The sequence below is a fragment of the Vanellus vanellus genome, assembly GCF_965231255.1.
Source record: "Vanellus vanellus genome assembly, chromosome: 1".
Classification (NCBI taxonomy): Eukaryota; Metazoa; Chordata; class Aves; order Charadriiformes; family Charadriidae; genus Vanellus; species Vanellus vanellus.
Window position 1 is genome coordinate 7,872,290 of NC_138905.1, and position 24,039 is coordinate 7,896,328.

Here is a 24,039-nt window from a genome sequence, read left to right on the forward strand (position 1 = left end):
TTTTAATAGCGCTGCTGCATCTACTGAAAAACATTTCTTTTACCACAGTGCTGCTCAAATTAGAGTTGTTTTTTTTTTAAAAAGTAAATTTTTAACTTCTTTTTTCTTCCATTTATTTATTAAAGCTTTTAAGGAAGAACGAGATACAGATGGAGTGATTTCAACTCTGGATTTTTGCAGATTATTGAGCTCAAGAAAAGCAGGTATAAAAAAAGTGTTTGTGACTGAAACTTAATTATAAGTGTAACTGTAAAAAAGTCTGCCAGAAACTCTGTAACATATATTGGGACTATGACAAAGCCACAACATATACTTTATTGCAGAATTGTACAGATTGAAAGGGTCCTCTGGAGGGCTCAATGTCCAGCCTGCTGCTCAAAGCATGGCCAACTAGATCATGATGCTCTGGACTGCGACCAGTCAAGTTTTGAATATTTCCAGGGATGGAGATCTTGCAGCCCCTCTGAGCCCCTATTCCACTGTTCGACACCCTTATGTTGAAAAAGCTTTTCCTTATATCACGTTGAAATTTTCCAGGTGTCCAATGCCTCTTGTGCCTCTGAGAAGAGTCTGACTCCATGTTGTCTACACCATCCCATTAGGTAGTTGTGGACAACAATAAAGTGTCTCCTGAATCTTCTTCTCTCCAGTTCTCTCAGCCTCTCCTCACGTGTCACTTCATATACATACTTCATCACTTAACCTGCTTTGGTACCATACGTCTTGGTGGCCCTCCACTGGACTCAAGCCAGTATGTCAATGTCTTTCTTGTATGGGAAAGAGGGGCCAAAAGTGGACACAGACATGGTTGTAAAAGGTTCCCCTGTCTCCTTTTGCTGCCAATGTACTTATAGAAGCTCTTTGCATTGCCTTATGTCTCCTGGGTTAGCAATCTGTACCTCAGGACGAGTCGCAGCCTCTAAAATAAGCCCTACCTTGCAACACAGCCTGTCTTTTGGTAACTTGGGTATTTTCCCTACTATATCAGATTTCAAAATAATAGAATCCTGTTCAGAATCTCTGGCCCAATACTAGTTCTTTATACGTTGCGATAACTGAGTGTGAAGGTACATGTGTTCTTCTGGAAGCTAGAAAGCAGTGATCACTAAGAAAAACCACCCAGCACAGGATTCTCACATTGACTGAGAAATTTGCTCCCACAAGAGAAGTACCACCACAGTTCTTATGAGCACCAAACTCATCTCAGTCCCAGCATTATCTTCCTCCATCTCTACCCAATCCAGCCACCAACTACTAAAGTATTTACAGAACAGACACAGTCAGATGCAGTGCAAGCCTCAGAATTTTGATTGAAGAGGATCAGTTATGCTGTCATTATGTTTTCAAGATTTCTTTGCATCTCTGATATCCGGAAAAAAAATAATTATCTTACACGAACGTTGAGATTCTAACCTTAGAGACTGACTTCAGAAACCAAGATCATTGGCTTAAAATTAACACAAGCTGTCCCCGTAGAAGCTATTTTTAACAAGTGAATGAAAGGGAATAAAAAAAAGACTGCATATTTTAATAGACCTAACATACGTCAGAAATTCTAATCCCCTTGCACTCTCCTTAGCTGGGAATATGTTCTAATTACACATATGAAAGAAACCAAAAAAACATACCTTTTATTGCACCCACAATATTTTGGTCTAGTCCTTTCCGGTTGTCGTTGAGCCCTCTTTTCCTTTTGCCGTTTGGTAAAGAGTTAGCCAAAGTCTTGTCATCAAAAAATGCACAGACCAGCTTCCTAAAGAGCAGACTTCCTGAGCGAGTATAGTTTGATAATATAGAGTCCAGCTGAGATTTCGGCATGAAGACGTCAAAGCCTTCTGCAAGTTGCACTTCTGGCTACCGAAAGAACACAAATGTTTTAATTAAAAAAGCATTCAAATACATTACTTTACTTCAATCATGCATCTGATGAGACTTTACAATCACTTAATCAAACCATGAATCTTTTCCAAGCTATTCACTACCACAGCAGCCTACTTCATTGAAATCAAACCCCATCAGTGAATAAACACCTTAAATGGCAAATCAAATAATCATACTCATGTCTAGCCACTGTAATAGTTAACAATTACTGACATTATTTCTAGCCGCACAGCTAACAAAAAGAAAAGAGATACCTTTCAATATTGGATAATAATGGCAAACCAGAGGATCATCCCAGAGCAGTACTCTTACGTGAAGCTTTTTGGACATTTATCTGTTTTATGGACTTGTTTCACTGCCAAATGATGTGAACGAGCGTGCTGTGGGGCAGCCAGGCATTTCCAAGAAGGACAACTGCTGGGCTACCGGCCCATTCCATGTAGTTTCCCAAGAGGGTTTCCAGTGCAGATATGGCCCATATGAGTAGAAGTAGGTGATGAGTTTGAGGTTGGCCTTGGAGCCAGTGCTTGCTGATCATCCATTTCTCCCTCCTTTACGTATTCCCAAAATACATCCTTAGAAAAGGATGACGTTAAATAGAGAGCTTATTTCTGCATAAAAAACCTCAGTGGTAAATCACAGGGATTTACGTGACTGCTAGAAAGTGAGATGGAGGGGAAGAAGAGGAAACAACATCATACTGTGGGCCAAAGCAGACAAAGGCCTTCAAAGAAGTCCCCTCACTAAGAATCTTTTTGCTGCCCCTGTCTGTACATATCAGAAATTACAGGAACAATATTTTCTTCTGTGATTACCACACAGTGCTTACACAAGATGTCTGTATGGAGTAATTATATATCTAGAATGAAGATATATCATGAACAAACTAAAATTTTTAAGACATCATCTGGAGTTGGAAAAGGGGAGAAAAATCAGTGGTCATGATGTAAGAAAATAAGCTGACATTACAGCCTTGCTCCTAATAACTTGCTCTTTTTTTCCCCCTAATGAAAATACATCCACCAGTGAGGGTGCATTTTCAAAGATGTTTACAAAGCAAGAGCAAATGCCATCTCCCATCAAATCACCTGCAAAAGTCTCGAGTCTAGACAGAAGAAAGGGCTGCCATTCTCAGAAGGATTTGGCTGCATAACTCTTTTCCCATGGATTTTAAAAAATAAGTATCAAGAGAGTCACAGCAAGCAGAATATTTTCAAAGCATATAGTATCATCGGATATGCATGCATATTGTGCGATAAAACTGAAAATTACAATGCTTTGGGAAGCCAGTATGAAGAATCTTAAAATATGCAGAGAGTAATAAAAAAAAAATTTAAAAGCACATACGTTTCTCAGCTTGTTCTGGATGAAAAGTTGTTTTTTACCTTGAGAACTTTCAAAATGCTGGATCCAGTAAAACAGTCAGAGTTATTCTATTTGACATTTGACAATCTTCTGATATAGGTGAGTTTTTAATATGTTACTTCTAAACTTTCCGTTGACAGAAAAGATTTTCAAGTGTAAATAAATGTGGGCTAAGTTTATAACTTGGCAAAAATTCTACTTCGTGTTAATACAAAAACAGAATGTAGTTGTCATGGTGATGAAGGTATCCTGTCCTATTCTCTTACTTGGGTCTTGGGTCTTACGATAGCAATCTAAGATGACCTCGATGATACAAGACGCCTAGGACAGACAAATTATCTTCACTAACACAGCTGTAAAATACATTTGAAACCTCACCAGCATGGAGGAGTCAATATTATTTTACTTTTGGGTATTTTATTCTTAATATAAGAATCAATTTGTGTATCAATGAAATAATTCAAAGGGAAAACTGATTTATTCTTGCTTTCCTTTGGTAGCAAACTATTCTTCAATCAAAGACAATCAATCAGTATCCAATTGAACTTTATGATCACTTTCAATGCAATTTCTCAAAAGGGAAAGTATGTTAGTAGATAATGATCATGGCACAAGGAATTGGTGGGTAAACTGTTCATGTGCAATAAAATAAATAAGACCTGAATGCCAAAGGCTTTTGCTGTGTTAAAATTAACAGGCAGTGAAAAGTCCTAGACATTTTAGTAGGTTGTACTACATAGATTAGAAATAATTAGGTTATAAATGAAATATTATAACAGTAAAACAAACACAAGAAAGTTTAACTAAGCGTTAACAGATCATTACATTTAAAAAGTAGGTTCTCTGATTCATGGGCCAGATTAAGAGTTGATCTAACAAAGACTTTTTCCACATCCATGTCCACATGTCAGCAGATCTGAACTAATTGCACTGGTTTCAGTAGCCCCAATTTTATATACATTAAACTGAGATTTTTCTTAAAGTTCAATAAATGTTGGCAAACTAGCAGCGGTGGTAGTCCTGGCATATGCCACAGCACACACTACAGACAACCCATGCAATATTCTCAAGGGAACATTCATTTATGGTGTTGTGTAAAATGTCTTTCAGTTTTTTCAGGCACTTAGACACACTGGTCATGAGCAAACTAGAGATGCTTATGAATAAATAGAAAAAGATAATACTGCCATTCATTCTCAAAGAAGCGACTTTCTTTAGCCTTCTCAAAATATTTAAGGTCACATTTTGTTTTCACTGTTAAATATATCTATTTTCAGAACTCAACTGTTTTCTTTCCAAAGACAAAACAACATCAATTTGTTTGTCTCAGGGTTCTGGCTCTGTAAATTTAGTGAAACAACTGCTGTGGCAAGCAGGGGCCAAAGCATTGGACGGCAGATGAGGACCTGATTTATGAGCCGCATGTTTTCTCTTCCTTTTTTGCTTAGGTCAAATTGGCATCTACAAAGAATTGTGTCCAGCGATGGAACACATTCATAAAGAAAAATTAAATTCCATCACAAGTACAAAACTGGTTTCGAAACTGTTTCAAGCTGAAAAGAGTGCCACAAGCAAAGAAAAATTATAAGCACAAATTGCGTATTGGAGATAGATTACCAGTCCCTCCCCAAACCATTACCTCAAACATTATTAAGAATAATACTACAAAAGGAAAACCTCTGAAAATGCATCGAACTAGCTACTTTGTATCACTACACTGACCCTATGGCATGAGACCATAATCTAATTAGTGGTGTGGCTTGCATCTATATAACTGAATTATCATGACTGCTCTTTTTTATTATTAGTTCCCACTTCCAGAAAGGTAGAACATTATCTGCTGCATTGTTTTCATTTACGCTTATTGATACTGAATTTAATTATGTTTTTCTAGCTCATAGTACTTAGGAAATTGGAAACTGCCTGCTCAAAATTAAGAATATATTAGAGAAATTAATGATTAGTTTACTCATCAGTGAACTGGTTCAGACAACATCTATTTGGTCATTAAACAAAGCCAGTCAGCCACCAGATACATGACATTTCTATCAATGCGTACATGTTGCATGAATCAAGAAAATGTGCTTATTGCAATTTTACATGTGACAAGTACATATTTTTAGAGTGGCAAACTTTGGCCCCTTTAGATACACTGACATCATCACCAACCTCAAGGCTCTCATCCAGCAACCACAGTGACAAAGACCAAATGACCCGATTCAGCAAAGATTGAGGTATGAACTTTAAAGAGGTGAGGAGTCCCCTGAAGCCACTGGGACCAGCCAGGCATTATACAAAGTACGTAAACACATTTTGGCAGGATAAGGGCATACATGGGGACTACGTGCGCCCATCAGCAAATGACAGGGTTGTGAACGCTTTATATACACAGCACTTTTCACGGCTTCTGATCTCATGGTGGGTCTTGGCAACAGGAGGGATGAAGAACAAGTTTCCACGGCAAGCTCAAACGACAGGCAGCCTTGAACTCAAGGGAGAACTACATACTTGTGGAAGTTGGAAAAAAAACAACCCAAAATTTTGTAATCCACAATCAGTTGGAAAAAAACCCCAACACTTTGTAAATAGCACTCCCCACATCTAACCCTATTGTCTCCATTCAACCCGACCCAAGATTTGCTTGTTCATTCTAACAAGAAGAGGGAACACACTCAAGCTGACTTGAGCGCTGATTCTCCTGAATGAGGAAGTGCTTTAAAATCCTGTGATCCCGGGTATTAAAATATTAACTTACATCTGATGAAGCAGATTCAAGGATAATTCCAAATCCTGAAACAGGGGTTTCTGGTTTTGGGGGGGGTTCAACTGCTTGCAGACTCGATCGTTCCGAGTTTGCTGATAGCTTCTTTTCATTCTCTGCAGCGTTGGGTTTCTTATTCATGGTAATTGGTTCAACAGTTTTGAGGGGCAGTTTTTTCTTTTTATTTCTCTTTCTTGATATTGTTGACTTTTGCGTGCAAATCAGAGGAACAGGAGGCTGCTGTCTGTTTTGAGTCCCAACTGAATGAAAGAAAGTAATGAATTAAATTTATAGAAAAAAGCATATGTATAACACAGATGCACACTGTTAAACTACCAACATACTGAACTTACCTTCTGGATAAGCGGTATGGTTTTCAGGGCTGTTTGTACATGTGAAACAGTTACATTTTATCACCTTTGCATAATTTTCCAATCTGTACAATGGGGATAATGACACTGAGCTCCACTATGAGGTTTTTCAAGACATACGGATGAATAGCATTTTTGGAAAATTAGGAATACGTGTTTTTATTTTTCCTAGGGACCACTGGATGGTTGGTGACACAAAGGACTTAAGCAATGATTAATTTGTATATCCTCTTGAATGACTGAGAATCTCATTGTCTTTGAGCATCTCTTCCCGATAAAGTAAGATAATACAAGTGCTAATGCAATTACAGTTATTTTTATGATTGTAGTTACCAAGTTAATTAGCTCAGCAAGAACATTTCAAGTACCATTATGTCAAGAATGAGTGAAAACACTATTCAGTAGTTTAATTTCTGTGAAAAAAGTAACCCAAAGTTGCATCACTTTGTTTTGCTCGTACAGAAGCTGACAGTTCATGTATTACATCTCAAACCTAAGAGACCATGTTTTATATTTATCAGTATTTTGCATTTTCTGGTATCCACAATAATTGGTATAAATTAAGGCAGCAATCCTGAACCTTTATCAATGTGAATGAGTCCTCCAGCAGAATGCTACACAGATACAATTATTTGTCTGCATGAATCAGTAAGATCAAGGTCAAAACAAAGAAAAGCCAAAAGCACTACACATTTTTGTTTTCACCACATACAAATCAAACTCATTCGAGCAACAAGTGAACTACACACGGTCCTCATCTACAAAGCTTGAGGAAAAAAACCCAAATCTGATAATACTGTTTATTAAATGATTTCTGGGGTATTTAATTTCTGACAAGGATTTACAAGACTGTAATTTTTAGTTTATCATTTAGACAGAAGGGTGTTTGAAAACTAAAATAAGTTATTACACTTTCACTTATATGTTTGCATTTTATATGTCTTCTTTTAGCACCAAAAATGCCAGCAATTTTTTTTTCTGTGCAAAACCATCATTTCATGCCTACCAGAAAACCTGAACTATTCCCAGTGAATCAAGAGATTCGCTAATTAACTAGGTACTAATACTGTAGATACATAATAAATAAGAAATGTTCCTGCTATTGAGGAGCCAGCTTTTATGGCATAAAACCCAGTTCTGTAACTCTCACCCACAAGCCATTTTTAATCATGCACGTAATTTCAATGAAATCAGTGCAACTGCATAAAGAATTCACTGTAAAACCGGGCCTTTGTGTGCTTATTTGTAAACCGATGACTTTTTGAATAGCATTTTTATGTGTATCAACTGATATTACAAAACCGGTCTGATCCTTCCCGTTGCTCACTCAAGCATTATAAGCTGTGGAGACAAGGAGTTTCGTCAGCCCTTCACTCCACCCATATTTCAGTTAATTACACAACACTCCCTTTTCTTACAGAGGTCCTACCCAGCCACTCTAAGAAAAAAATCTCCATGGCTCCGCTCCCCATCACTCATAATGGATGGGCAACTCAACTGACAAAACCTCCAACGTCTCCAACTCATCATTAGTATTATCACTAGTTTTTATGAAGCACAGAGGCTGCAGCTTCACAGCAGCCTACCATGACCTACCTAACTCCCAGCTGCCATGGTCTCATGATCTTGCTGGCTCTAATGCTCTTCTGGCTCTGCACTGTTCTGTTTCAGCTCCTAACCTAGCAGAAAAACTAGCCCTGATAGTCTTCCCCAATGAACAGATTATTGCTGGTTCAGCCAGTAGAAAGAACTGGTAAACCAGCCTGAAGAAGGGTGGAGGCCGCAACATGCAGCAGCTAGCTCAGCTGAGGCTACTACAGAGCTGTAACTTGAAAGATCTTTGAATGGAGTGTTATACAAGAACTTCAAGTGGCCTTACAATTATTTTTTTTTACCTCTAAGATTAGTGAACTGGTAGCAAGTAACAGGTAAAGTAGCATTTTGCACCTCTGAATGAATACACCGTGAAAACAAACTGGGAGTGGTTATGCCATATTGACCTACCCACTCAGCTACTATTACTAGAGTATCTAATCACATTAGATTTTTTTTTAATTAAGCCTGAAAAGATTGCTACAAGATCACATCCCATGTTACAGGTAAGGATCTGAGAAGTAAAAATTACGTTTCTAAGAAGCCCGTGAAAAACTGACTTTGAATGATATGTTAAAGACAGCAGTTTTTTCTGAGTCTTCACATAGATTCCTGTCTTACTAGACCATTCCTCCTAACAAGATCATAGAGTCATAGAATAGCTTGGGTTGGAAGGGACCTCCAGAGATCATCTAGTCCAAACCCCCTGCAATGAGCAGGGACATCTTCAACTAGATGCTTGTCATGGATATGCATATATGGGACCAGTCGTAGTACCTGCTTGAATCTGCATTAATTTTCGCATGGTCTTGAGCTCTTGAAGAATAGCCTGCAGGGTCGACTGGCAATTACATGTACAGCAGTTTGGTCCAATTGATGAATTCACCATTGGGATTTCTCCTGAAAGAAGAGGAACGAAACAGGGGAGAGACGATGTAACACACACAAAACCACTCAAACAACAACGACCAGCAGGTTTTTGAAACCATGATCACTACACCTGATTGGGAAATTAGACCCAAAGCAAGAAAGCAAGTAATTTTCAACATGATCTCTTTTAATAGGAAGGGGCCACTAGGTTTTATCCAATTACTACTAGCATGTGCAATTAGATACAGTAGGGGATGCAATGTTACATGGACTGGAGAAGACTGCTAAGAGCGTGAATACAATGCACTCTTCACAGCGGGGCTCTCTATTGTCAGGCTAGTTCATCTTGAATAACAATAGCACCAAACCTCATTATAAACATACTCATTTTATCACACACACACAAAAAAAGCCCATCTCCCAGAACAGTCTTACAAAGAATGAACACAGTCTGTGTAATAAAGGTTTATACTGCACATTAAATGAGGGCCTAAGAATTTTTAAACTGCTTGAATGTTTTGTGTGATTCTTCACCATGTGAAGAAGTGAGCATGAAAATAAAATACCCTATCTGGAGAAAAAAAAACAGGATGGAAAAGAACCACCAGCAGGGAAAGCCTTCAAATCTGTTCTTATGTTTGCTAGGGTGGGATTGTTTTCTACGGCATGTTTTCCAGCACTGTGACCCATGAGATGGGCTTTCCATAGTTTCCCCTTGAAAACTAATATAGTAGTTTAACAGATTCTTCTTTTCTAGTAACTCTTACTTGCATTTAACTGAATTAACATTTAGCTTTAGCCCTCTGCAGCACTTTTATTACTGCTTGCCTTTCCAGAAGTTTTGTACTGAAGGTCTTGAATCAGTACAGGCTGTTCAGAGATTTCAAGCTTTACCTAAGCAGTTGTACCCTGCACTTTAGTTTAAAATAGCTGTATCCCTAGCTGTAATGCTGCAAATAAAAATCTCAAAATTCAACAAAACACCTAGCAGTATCAGCTTGAAACTGAGACCAGATAGGATGTACACCCCTTCGTTTCAAGACGTGCTTACAGTCATTTAAATTGATGGCTATTTTACTGCTCATCAAAGCATGCAAAAGAAGGTATGATCATTTTATGAAGACAGGTACAAATGGATCTAACAAAAATCACCTCGCTTGGTGTCACATGTGGTGGACTTCAGAGAGTGCATTTCCCTTTTTCTTCCATAGCCTGACAGTTATCAGGTGCCCTTTAATCATTACCTAGCTAAAGCGAACATAAGCAACTCGTTTAATCTTCGCTCATAAATCCTCCCATTTTTCATTATTACTTTTGCTTTCCTCTGAAGCCAAACCAGTTTATTAATACCTTTTTAGTTTTTGTTTGCATTCTTTAATCAGAGCTTTCCTGATGTCAAACCCACACAGATCCCCTGACTTCAATCCTCATTTGAAATGGCTAAAAATCTGGCCACCACTAAATCGCCCTCACCCTTTCATTGTTCTTCCAGTGTGTCTCTCCATCCTCAAAACTCCCTTCCCCGGTACTTGTTCTCTGCCTCCTTCCATTCAGACCTTCACCTCTGAAGCAACATCTATCGGGCTTGAGTAAACTGGTGGTCATTCTCCCAAAAGTGAGTTACTTGTGAAGCTAAACTGATGTGCCACTTAAACATTGTTGACATCTTATTGGTGTTGCTCTCCTCCCTTCCTCAGATATTTAGACTGTCCACACTACTGCAATTACAAATTTTTGTATTTTAAAATATCACACATGGACAGAAACTGTTCATGCCGCATTAAAATAAATGGAGTAACTTAAGAATCTCTGCAAATCTAGCAAATATGAATGCAATAGTTCAACTAGCTTCTTTACCTGTAACTACAACAACTTCTTAAAAGTAAAAAGCGATCTGAAAACAGGCTGAGTCTCAAATTAAAACAAAAAACAGGTTACTGACTCAGCAGGACTCTGCCTAGCTTGATCTCACCCTTCCTTTGTACGCTGTCTATTCAGACTGAAAGTTCCTTGGGGCATGGATGGGATTTTATCTTTTCAATGGTCCATAAAGTGTTTAGCCCATTGTTACAGGTACAGAGGGGAAAAAAAAAAAAATGTTATCTTTAGCTTTGCAGCAGATTACTCAGAATCCCTCAACTTGGCTCCACCAATACCCTTTACCTACTTGTTACAGGTACACTTTTAAGTAGATGAGGTTCAAGACTACTTATAATTTAATAGCATCAGCATAACTCCATACCTTTCAGTAAGACAAGCAGGTACCCCAGAAATGGAGTCCCAGGAAATTAGGAGAGTTTTATTACTAGAAGACAAATACATAGTAAGAACACCTTTCATCCAGTGTTTTCTCAGTTTTAGGCTAATAAGCTCCTTGGGATAAAGCCTGTCCTTTCTCTTGATCAGAACCCAATATTCTAGTGGGCTTCTGGAAATAGTATCTGAAAGACTACAGCAGGAGACAGGGCTGGTGGCTTTTGTTTCCTTTTTAACAAAGACTCTACATTGTGGTGAATTGCATGTGAAAACTTGGACAAATTGTATGAGTAAATACCTGTACATCTTTCCCGTTGCAATATAACATGTTCCTAATGAAAGCACACAGGCACGCAGACTCCAGATGGAAAACAAAATGGTCTATTTTCCCATTGAGGCATGGGGATTTACATTATAATCCCCATTAGCATTGATAGAAATTACCCATGTAAATCTACCATAGGTACTGGAAATGGGAAAAGAGACCACCAATATTTCAAATCAAAGCAGGATTCTACTGACTTCATACATATTCATGAGGTTTTTTTATTTTCTTTCTATCCTCCCTCTTCTGATCGGTGTTGTAAGAAACATCTTGTAGAGTGTTCTCAGTCATTGTTCCAAGCACTATCTTTATCATTTTTAGAGGACAAAAGCAACCCTTTTCAACTTGTTATAAATCAATTTTTAATTTTAAAAGAAGAACAGACTTTTTATTTTTATGAAGGAGTCTTTAAAAAGCCACCTCCCTCTCTTTTGGAAGCTAGCCAGCAGGCAAATTTGATACCAGCTTCTATGATTGAGAGGAGACGACACAAACACATTAGTTGCTTCACCTGTGTGAGCAGCAACTAGCCTAGGACAGTGGTTCTTGCAGCTGTATCTGCTGAGAGTGAATTCACCTGGTGTAACATTGCTACCACAAGTTTACATTTGAAAAGCATGCAAGTGCAATCCATTGAAAACGATCTCAACATAACCGAAAAGTAATTCAGCTGCTGCATCACTGCTGAATTTGCTTTTCGTTTTCTCTATTTTTACCAATACCTTTTTCATGACTGCTTTCTACACCTATTAAATATCCATTCCAGCCTCTCCTTGAACCACCTTTGCCATGTGAGTAGATACCTATGCTAGTTAGATGGACCCGGATGCCTATTACATTCAAATTTGAGTTATTCACACAACCTACAACATAGATCTTGGCTTCCTATATGCTATCTATTCAACGGACAGAAACAGTTTCTGGACTCAGACGGCCTGCTACAGTTGCCTGGACATCTCCCCAGTGATGACCCAGGCCTGACAGCCCCAGGTAATAAGCTTATGTCCTACCTCAACAGTTTTGCCCAGATGAGTTTAAACACCACGGTAAGTACCATGGAGTAGTATCTCCTTTGGTATTGGACTGCATTTCTACAGCCAGCTTTTAAGGACTTTGTCCATCCTCCAAATAACATCTAAAATGCTGAATTAGATCCTCAGGCTCCCAATGGAAGGGATGGGGGGAATTGGGCATGTTAGAACAGCTGCCCAGAAGAGCTGTGTGCCAGGTGAGGAGCAGTTTCAGAGCTTGCTCACAGCCCAGAAATGCATCAAAAGTTTTCCTTTCCTAAAAAACAGGCTTTGGAGCCAAAGCAGCGAAACTGTCCAGCAGGATCACAACGCCCCACTGGAGGTAGAGACCTAAAATCCTGCTCTCAAAGAGCTACGCATGTCATTTTTTCAAAGGTGGCCAGAGGAGAGTGCCCACACCCGTCTTTATGTAATAACCTAAAAGACCGCATTCCTTTCTGCAGTAGGACAGCTGCAGAGGGAGGGGTGGAAGGTGCCTCCTGGTGCACTGCCCCAAGAGCTGGGAGCTTGGACGTTCCTCCTGACCAGCCCAGAGGTTGCTCAACCCAACCATTCTACTGTCTCACAGACCATTCTAACCTGTAGGAGATCATAAAGCAGCCGAACCTTTCCTCCTTGTATGAAAAATTAAAACGCTGACATTTTTTTGCATATGGGACCAAATCCCGTCAACACATTTTAGCTCACATGCTGAATCAGGGCCCTGAGGGGATAGAGGTGCTGCTCCACCTACTTTCTGGATCCAGGAACTAGACACCTAATCTGTGCAGGCTTGGGCACTTCTGTGCATGCAGAGAACTGTCCCTGCTGGTGCCCTGGGACTCTCAGGGCAAAGAAGGAGATGTGTGATGAATTTTTGGTCCTTCCACCTATAGAAAATTGTTATGGTGGGATTTTGAGAGCATAGTTTTAGTTTTAGATGCTAACTCCTATCAGATATTTTCCCTTCTCCCCTGGATCTGCATCTTTTAAAAAACCCACAAATATTTTTTTGTATTATAAAATAAATAAAACTAGTATGACCTACTGCAACATCTTTCTCCAGGTCACCTGGTACATCTGTGTGAATCGTCTCTACAGAGAAACAGTCAGTCTGGTGAAACCTAGGGCTGTGTGATTTTTCGTGCAGTGACAGTATAGGACAGTACTGAGAATAATAATAGTTGGGAGGGGGTGTTATATGTTACAAGCAATGAGAACTTGTATGCCTTTAGAGAAGGACACATAACAGAGCCCCTATTGAGAAGCATAAATACCTTCAGAATCAACTGGAAATTGGAAATCGATACTGTTTTCAGATGAAATTTCACAATTTTTTATTTTCCAGAATTTACAACTGAGGTACCCCTTTAAAATAAAATCCTCTCTAAGCTTAGGGTTGAGTATCAGGAGAAAAACTTTCTGAATTACATTTAGATTGTTAAGGAAGACTTTCAGGAATCTGGCAGTAAAACCTCCATTTTCTGAGATTTAAAACAACACGAGAAAAGCATTTTTAGGGCACACTGCTACTCTACTTCAGGGCAGAATTCTCTGCCAGCACAAGATGGACCATACTCTAGTACGTGCTGTTCACAGGTAGACTCCATCATCTCTTTTCTGCCATGGTCCCACCATAATAAAAGCCTAAAGCTGTGATGGGATTTTGTACCTGAAGTTCATCGGCCAGTTATAAGGCTGATGCCATCCCCTTATGAAAGTCAGTAGAATCCTGCTCCGCAAGTGGTGTCACAACAGTGCTACATTACTCATTGCAGAGAGGAGTGGTAGAGGTTGACATTTAATTAGCTATGAATTTAATAACAATGGCAAAAGCTGTTTTAATAAGTACTGTATGGAAATTAAGCCTGTAACAGCACTGAGTAATTCTGTCCTATCACCAGGAATCCATTTTAAAAGCTAAGACAGATGGTAGCAGAATGCACTGTGCCCACTTTCGCACCTTTTCAAAGTGATAACTATGTGCTCATTTTGTAGACTCTGAACTATAACTGATTTCAGCGCAGCAGTACAATAAATCATCACAACAAAGGTAGAAATTTAGTACATTACAAGGAGAGAAAAAAAAAAAGTACTATTCTCAATATCTAATGCAGATCATACCATTGGATGCCACGGTTCGTGTTTGATTTTGGAACGTTTTGGATCGAGTTCCGTACTGCCCCGAAAAATGGCTAGCTTGGGGTGATAATTCATTCCATGCACCGGTCTGTGAAGGATGAAGGCTCGCCTGGGACTCCGCAGGGGGATTCAGGCGCTGGGCCCAGGCTAAGTCTAAATCTTGGGGCTCCTCCTTCAGTTTTTCTCCTTCTTTGCCAACTCGCTGATAGATTCTTCCAGTGCTGTCATTCAGTAATCTTCTCATCCCTGTAATTTGTTTTTTAATTTCCCGGCTTTCATCTCCTAATGAAAACAGAGCCACAGTTATCACTGTAAATTAGCAAAAATGGTAATGGGTAGAGATTAGCGATTTTAGATGCCAATAAGAGTTGGAGTACAAAAATAAATAAAGACGAGAAAGAAACGAGATGGTTGAGCGGTCACTGCTAGGTACCAGGCTACCCTTTAAAACAGTGATGGTTGACATCTCATGGTTGAAAGACCTGCTGAACTTGGCTTTCTTGATGCTGTTTCTAAAGCTTTGATGAGCACGATTATTTTTCTCCAGAAGGAAATAACAATAGCTAGAGAAATTTCAAATAAACTTTGCTTTTAAGAGACTGATCCTATTCAGGCATTGACATCAGTAGATATTTCCCCGAGTAAAGCCTAAAGGATCAGACCCTTTATATATCAGTTGGCTATATGCTGAAGGATGGATTCTACAAAGAAAAAAAAAACACAAAAAGCACCACACCACACACACAGAGCAACACTGCATCTATTGATTTTAATGAACAAGATCAGTTCCTTAGTCCGCAGAATTTAATAATACTGGATTATACAGGAATAAATTAAAAAGCAGCTAAGACGTGCATAACCGTATATGGCGTAACTGCTGGGTGTCTTAAAAGTGTAGATTATGAAAACAAAATGAAAATATATACAAGAAAAATGTGACTGTTCCAAATAAATTCAAGGCATTTAAATAATAACAATTACACACTTTAATACTCCTGGCACCATTTAAGGATTAATTTTACGTATGAAACTACTGATTGCACAATGAATATATGTGTTTTGGGCAGATAGTAGCTATTTTGCTCGTTAAAGCATACACTACATTTCACTAGTAATAAAGAAGTGTTCATAGCCCCTTCTGAAATAAGAGGCTTCTATTTTTTCATTGGTAATAGAAAAATCAAACATCCTAAGCAAATGGAGTAAAGAATATCAAGAAACTGATGAATCAACCTTCCTCTATAGTATACCTAATACAGTAATACTTGGTATCCTTTACTCAATTTACATTCGTGCTTCCCAAAATAAACCTATTTTTGGCAAAGCGAGAGTGCAAAGAAAACTTCAGAAAAAAAAAAAAATTACACTGCAAAACCCAAGATGCAACGTGCATCGTCTCTGGTTCAACAAGGTAATCGAAAGTGTGCCAATGCCAGGCATGTGAGCAGTTTTATCAGCTCAACAGCACTATTTAGTTGCCTAAACTTAGGTGTCTGGTTTAGCCAGCTACCTAAGCGTGCAGCTACAAGAGCAGCAACTCCCTCCCCAACACAAGCTAAGCTCAATGTGGCTGGTACACGCTGCAAGCCCAGTGTACCCAGTATCCCAGGCGGGACTTTTTGCTCTTGGAGGCGAATAAGTAGAAGGGGAGACGCGCTGTACGATCCGCTCCAGCCTCTGCTGAATCAGAGCATCTCCCGCTTGACCCGGCACACCGGTTCCCTGGGCTGGTGCCAGCTGGCTCCAGCCCACCCCGATCAAGCGAGGAGAGTGGGCGGTTTGCAAGAAAGCTCCTAGTCCAAACTTAGAAAAATATTTGTCAACCCTGTACAGAGATACTCTACCACCATTTCCACTCCAGCTAAAGCAACGAGAAAAGCCCTTAGCAAGGAAGTTCTGGATTGTATTTATTTTGTTGGTTTGCCTGTGGACTTATGTGTGTGGGTGTGATTTAATTAACAAATCACAGCACCAATTCCTTTAAAATGACGTTTTTTGGCCTCAACCCAACCAGGGGTTGACTGTTTGCAGTTCCCAACCTCGAGAGGCCATAGAGTACTACCAGGCTCCAATTATCAAGATACCCAGACCTGTACACTGAAGACTGCCTTTCTCCTGTACGTGGCTGTATCTGACAATATCCAAGCTCCAAACGCTTCCAGAATACCGAAGCATGAAGCAATCCCTTATGATTGTACCATTTAGCAGTATATCAGGCTCTCAGAGTTTTATGTTGGCAATTTGGATTTGTATTCAATCGCAAAATGTATCTGAATATCAAAAAAAGCTTCCCAGCTACCTCCCCCTGTTGGGTATAGTGACTGCGTGCTACGTGGCTGGTAGGGTGACAGGTTGTTGGAAAGATTAAATTTCCCTTACCCAATTACATAAAATATTAATGTTAATTGAGCTTATTCAGCCTTGATTCTGGTCCCTTGTTCCTTCATATAGAAGCCTTTCTATACACTAACATGAGCATACTTGCTTCCAAATAGGAAAACCCCCTACATTTATGTTACAACAAACCTCGAACTTGCATCCTATGTAAGCATATCTTTCTGTTTAAGTTGCTCCCTTAACTTAGAACAGGGAGATTCCCCCTTTGTGAACTTGTTTGTTGGGTTTGGGTTTGGGTTTTTTTGGTTTGATTTTTTTGTTGTTTATTTAGCTGGGGTTTGCCCCTCCCCCCCCCCCCCCTTTTTTTCTTTTCTTTTTATTTTTTTCCAAAGCGTGCCTTCTGTTTTGTAGGGAAGACCACTGAAAACATACAGGCTATAGACCTGCACTTAAGTCTTCAATGCAAGTTTACATTCCCTCCCCCTCCCACCCAGTTATGAGTTTTTACAGCTTTGAATTTGTAACTGGCCAGCGACGGCGGCATCCTTCCCTACATGAGTGGAGAGTAGCTGATGTTACACCATCTGAAGCTGCAGGCAGGCGCGGGAACAGTAACAGATTTAACTTCTTGCACCCTGCTTATCTCATTTGGCTATTAGCTCTAGAGCCCAATGATAGCATTTTGCTATCAGCTATTCCACCGCCGATGATTTTCACAGATAATAACCGTGTAATTTAAAAATGAAAAAAAAAAAAAAAAAAAGGAAGATGGGGCACAGAGAGAAAACCAAACAGCTCAAGCTACTATGTCCTACAGAAGAGCCAGCCTTCCTTCTTAAGTGCTGAATGGGATAATCAAGCACCAAAAAAAACCAGTTTATTACATAAAAACCTGCATTACCTATCTGTGAAAAGCCTCCCGAGAGCGATGATGAGGAGCGGTGCATATTTCAGCCTCTCCCTGTACATGTACCAGGGGCCCCCACCTCTTCCGAGGAGACAGGAATGCCTCCGACCGGCGGGCTACAGGTTTTGCCATTTGGACTCCCCATATAATCCCTTTGGTTTTATCTGAAACCAAGGAATTTACTTGCAAAACACTAAAATAGTTACAAAATACTACTCAAAATAGATAAGCATAGCAAATTACAGCCCTGTTTAGGGACTTCTATGTAAAGATTATAAGAGTCATAACAAAAACATATTAACAATATTTTTAAATTGCTACTAGTGTTTTTATGATGGCCCCTTATACACAACCTATTTTTTCCACATGGCCTGGCTGTAATCTTACAAAACAAAAGAAGCAAAACCAAAGCCCTTTCATAAATACTGCATCAAACATTCACAAAAAGTAACTTCCCCTAAATTCGTTTCAATCTCTGTCCTTACTACAAGTGTGCACAGTAGAAAAACTTACTTTGAAAGTTGTAAAAATGTTAAAAATTACAAATGCACAAATGTAAACCAGAACAGTTAACAAAATATTATCGATAATTCATTAATTCCATTCTTTACCCCAGGTGCGTGACCAGCTTTTCACTATTATGCTTATTAAACTTAATATAAATATAGCACACTGCCTATAAACAAGTTATTATACTTTTCCAAATAACTTGTCGAATATCATCATGGTGCTACAAAGAATGATAAAATGATATGCAACCATACCCATATGTTCAAACATTAATTTTATTCCAGTGTTAGAGAAGTGGTAACCACATCTGTAATTAATGTATGTGGTTTAAAGTGTATAAATGAGTCAATAGAGTTAAGGTTGGACAATCATCTGGTTTTGATGTTTTCTTCCTTTGACTTATATAAACAAATAACCATAATGGTCTCCTGGCCCAGTATTTTGCAATTAATTTCTTTAGTTTTAACATTTAAGTTCCTCATATGTTTTGGAAAATATTCATGAGTAGTTGACCTTTTTAATACAGTTATTTCTATGAATTAGTGTCTAATTTTATGTAGTGTTGTGTTTTGGGAGATGAAACTCCTACAGCAACTTCTCCTTTCTTGGCTACACAAACAGGGCTTTTTCCTCCATCAGGCTGCCTGCTGAAGGTACTCGGTATCTCACAGATCCCTATCTTTGGGTCAAACTAGGCTGAAATTGGTTGAGGAGTTCAGAAGCTACTGGGAGGGTAGGAATAGCAGTGACAGCCAGACAAGCACATGTGAGCTGACAACATTAGCCTGGTTTGTGAGGAAATGAAGCTTCAGAGGTGAGAAAAAGTGGAAGTCGACGCATATGGTTTGAAAGCTCAATAAAAAAAAAAAAATAATTGCAACAGGTTGTATAATCAAACATATTAAACACCAGTTTATTAGACACCACTTGAATGCTGCCCTTCCTGGAAGAGGGCCAACAAAACTCGGCTGCCGTGCCTGAAGATTTTGTAAGGGTTAATTCAGAGCAGCTCAAGGAATGGGGAAGCATGCACGTGCACGGCGCATGTCTCCAGTGTGCAGCCAGGTTGAGTTCACCAAAACACCACACCGAGTGTTACATGGTACTCAAGTATTTCCTTAAAGGACAGTTATCCTGGAAGGCAGCTAAGCATCTCTTCTCAGCAAAAATGATACCCACATCAAACTGTAACTTTCAAAACTCAAGACATTTTTGCCACTGTCATTTTGTACCATAAGTGGTCCTGAAATAGAAAATTGTGAAGGTCAGCATGGGGAAAATAGGCAAGCCATGTGCAATGATTCCTTATCGGATCAAAGGTTTCCTAAATCACATGGAAAGTTGTTGTGGCTGCGCTGTGGATAATTTGAATCAGGCATCTCTGTAGTGAAATTGATGGGGTAAGCACGTATTTCTCAAATAAGTGATCCCCAGTCTTTGCTGGTATATAGGAACCTATATTGAACAAGTAACACAGGCAACAACACGCTTTGCAAATTAAAAACCTAAACCCCAAGTCAGCAGGGAAAGCAGTGGTCATGAACAATGTCAGAGGGTCATGCAAGCAACATGAGTTATGAGCCAAGGACTTTGGCTACCCTAAGATAACATACTGGGACATTTAAGCTTAGTTGAGGCATCTTAGCCGTGCTCTAAAATGTCTTTTAAAAGCACTTACCTATCTTCATGTCGTCACAAAGCACAAAGATTATATCTGCAGGAAAACTGGATTACCCTCAAATTAGACCCCCTACTCCCAAACCAAGCATGGAAGTACATGGGTTGATAGACACCCCTGCCTACAATGAGATGCAGAAAGTTAATAAGCATCACAAACACTAATATAAGCAAAGCAATGTGCAGAATCAAACCCAGGATCAGACCCTGGGACCATTCAGGATTTGAGGCGTTACGTCTCTGGAAGCTGGCTCACCACCAGAAAATAACTCTCTTGAAGAGCTTGGTGAAACAGTTTCAAAACACCCAACAAGAGCAGATACAGAAGCATAAGTTACACACCTTCACGCCACGCTGCAACAGCTAAATCACTCAGGAAAGCACAAGTAAGCAATTGTTCAACAAATGTATATATTAACAGGGTCATATAATTTAAGAAGTAACAACAGCTATGCAACAGCTTCCCCCAGTTCTTGGAAATAGCCCAGGTCAAAATCATGCTTTAGCCCCAAAGGGAAATGCTTTATGAAATTAGATTATTGGAGAACACATATATAAAATAAGCTTTTATGCAGTCTTAATTACAGAATCTACTATTGCAACAAACAATATAATTCTATTAAAAGTAGGTTCACAGACTTGTGTTAAGTCAACTTTTTCTCTGTGAATAAATTGCAAAGGATATTATGTCTGGGACAGAATAAATTCTTGAAATTAGTGAGTAACTTATGCATCGCTCGCCTGCTCCAAGAGCACATTATTTATTTTTACCATGACATAGCAAAGTTATTAATCTGCTGCCTTCCATTTCAACAATGCGAAATGCTGTAAAATGCACAGACACCTGCATTACAGTACATTTCAGTTCCACTTTATATCAGTCATAAACATCTCTGTTTTGGACATCTCTTCAAAACAAATGCTCCAAGCACACTGTGCGTAGCATTCGATTTTATGAAACTATAAAAGTTCTTCACTGTTAATTACACAGACAAATGTCTCATCACACATTTGGTTACCAGGATAATATAATTAGTTTTCTACATTAACCTTTCAAACATAGAGCCTGAATTTTAAGTTGAAAGCATTGTAAAAACACTCAGTCTGGAGGTATAATATATTTCCGCTTTTTTTGTGATGATAATAAAATATTAAGACTGAAAAAAACCCCACCCAATGTGGTGTATGCAAAAGATATATTTTTATAGACAAGCTAGGTTTCACCAGCGCTGTCCACAAGATAGGGTTGTACAGTTCCCTCATGGGCTTGTATTTCCACGTCTGGGCTAGCAGCCCTATGACAGAAGGTTTATGCTGATAACTGGTAAAAGCTGAAGCTGCATCTGTCTTAAATCTTGTCCATATTCAAGGTTTAAGCACTTCACTTCGGGCTGCCTCTTCCTTTTCAGGTCGAGCAGCCTCTCCTAGTATCAGATAACTAAGCCTTTTCCTTCAAAACAAAACAGATGCCAGTCCTCACCTGCAAAATTCAGCAGTGATAGTTGTGCCCCAAATTTTGCAAACTCCACCACTGCATCACATAAGCAACTTTCCTAAGATCACCAACACCCATTCAAAAAGCAGTTGGACGTTACACCATTGCAACCATCAAAGGTCACATCCAGTACTACGTTCCTCTAATTGCGCTGAAGCTTCTTCCAATTTTCAGCCTATATTTACACAAAGCCACGTTTTTCCCATCTGTGCTGGTGCAAAAAAGACCATCGAGGTTCAACAAGTCTTTCCTGATGCTTGATCTTTAATTTATCTGCATGCTAAACAAACTGGATTCTTCCAATTTACTCACCCTAGAGGCTCCCCTCTTCTCAACAGTACATCTCTTCAGTTTGAGTTCATTCTCAACTATGCAACCAAAACATAGGCACATCCTATTCCAGATACAGCTTCACTCGTTCATACAATGGCATTAACTTTTCCTCTTTTCTAAAGGTAATAGTTTCAGTGACATACCTTAGCATCCATTCACATACTAAAGGCTGCATCACATTGAGGTTCCAACAGCTGAGCCCATGGATCAGTTAAAACACCTAATTTGGAGAACAAACTTGACTCTAAACCAACCAGTTGGAGTGAGCATCCTTCTGGGATGAATTTTGGCATGAAATAATGAAATCAAGTGAAGCAGCGATCATACCCTGAAGGTATGATTATTATTAGCAGACAGGACACTAAGCCTGGGAAAGTGTTGTCATCCCACTGTCCCTGAAGCACAACAAAACATTACTCCACGCAACATCAATTTATTTAAAGGAAAGCTGGAATGCCAAACGCCACTCATCCCAGATCCCTGTCAAAAGGTGGGAGCCCAGATTTCAAGTGCTTTCAGCTGAGTTCAGTTCCTGGCACTGCTTTTCCTACATCTCAGGTCAGTGCCCTTCTCACTAGGAATCTGGATAAAAGTGGACACCAAAGAAACCTACTGAAGATAAAGCGGCGAAGGTTATGTGAGCTCTGAGTAATCTTCTGAGTTGAACCCAGCTCCCAAGGAAAAAAAAAAAAAAAAAGAGAGCCTAGTCTACAAATCTTGCACAGTCATATATCATTCAGTCTTGTCAAAAACAGCACACTTTGAGGAAATATGAAAGTTGGACACATGACATCTCCAGGAAATAGCACCTTTTTCTCTTTATAGCAACTGAAGGCGGACTCCCAGGACTGCAACTCTGTGCTTCAGTACCTGATAAGGAAGATCCTTGATAGGACTCGTATTCTTAAAGGTTGAATTCTGACTGGCTCTTGAAATAGGTGAACTTCAGGCACTTAAAGGCCAGAGCACATTCAGTCACAATGAAAAGCTGTGCATACTCGAAAAAAAACCAACCCCAAATAAACCCAAAGACAATACAGCAGAACCAAAATCAAAATCAATTGGTCTGACTCACAGCGCAGATGTCAAAGCACAGAATCCCGCGCGTTCTTATAAGCATCCTGGCTTAAGCAACTGGATACCTAACTCCTGCCAAAGCTTTATCGTGATTTAGGTTTGGGCAAGAAAGCATTCAAAGTAAACCTCTGGTGGAGCTCACTCCATCAGGTTTATCACACTTCACCAAAAGTGCTTACAGAACACAAAATCCAAACACAAAGCACAGCATCCACCTTCGCTTCTTCCTGGAAATGGGTGTAGGGAAGAAATATTTGCTCAAAATCCTAATGGTGAGAAGCTGAGAAGGGAATTTAACGCATCTCTCACCCCCGTGTAAATATTCCAACCATCAGAAGATCCCACACTGCCCAAGACGTCCTCCTTTCCCATTTGCTGCTGACCTCTAGAAGAGGACGTGGCACTATGAATTAAGGAGACAAAGGCATTTTGCGTGCAGATTTAGTTCAGGTGCCAATTCAGACACTCGGGACCAATGCTTCTTGCTGGCTCCAGGGGGCAACATGCACAAACTACAGAAACCTTAAATCACCCTACAAAAATTTTTAGGCTCCTGGTGCAGTTAAGTACAGGCAGACACCTCCAAATTTCTCACTGCAAAGGCACCCGCTTTCTCCAAAGCCTGAGCAAGGTGTCCAAGAGCTTACTTTATACTGCAAGAGTTATTATTGTAGCTCAAAATCTGGCCCTTTCTCCTCTGAATTCCACTCGCCAAATTTTTGCCAAGAGGTGCAGTACTCAGGCGAGGTCCTAGATGTGACAGGAGGGGGCTGGAAGCAGGAAAAGCAGCAGCACTCTGCAGCTGAAGAGTTATATGGGACAAAAAGCACATAGACAGGAAAAATAAAGGTTCACTGATAACCAGTCCTATCATGCTGTAGTATATATCATGTTGCAGACTCTATATTACTTCTCTGTTTTCTTTACACATTTTTAACTGTTGATTTAATTTAATTTTGCCATGGCAGGATTAGCAGGCAAGCTACAGAGGTGAAAGGACATTACATTAAGACAGCACATTAATCCTCTATCCCACCCAAGGCAGAAGCAAAACCAAACAAATAGCAGCTTCCTGGAAATTGAATTTCTGTTATCCAGATGTCAAAGATGTAATACCCCAATTACACAA

The 24,039-nt window shown here is 39.5% G+C and overlaps 1 protein-coding gene across 1 annotated transcript in view; it reads right to left on the reverse strand.

Moving 5' to 3' along the window:
- BEND7 (BEN domain containing 7) overlaps positions 1–24,039 on the reverse strand; it is a 46,575-nt gene that overhangs the window by 17,952 nt on the left and 4,584 nt on the right. Inside the window, exons 3-6 of the mRNA XM_082485790.1 lie at positions 14,557–14,856; positions 8,749–8,871; positions 6,002–6,267; positions 1,629–1,854 (exon numbers count right to left, since the gene is read on the reverse strand). Of these exons, the coding sequence (XP_082341916.1) occupies positions 1,629–1,854; positions 6,002–6,267; positions 8,749–8,871; positions 14,557–14,856 (915 nt within the window). The remainder of the gene's footprint in view (positions 1–1,628; positions 1,855–6,001; positions 6,268–8,748; positions 8,872–14,556; positions 14,857–24,039) is intronic.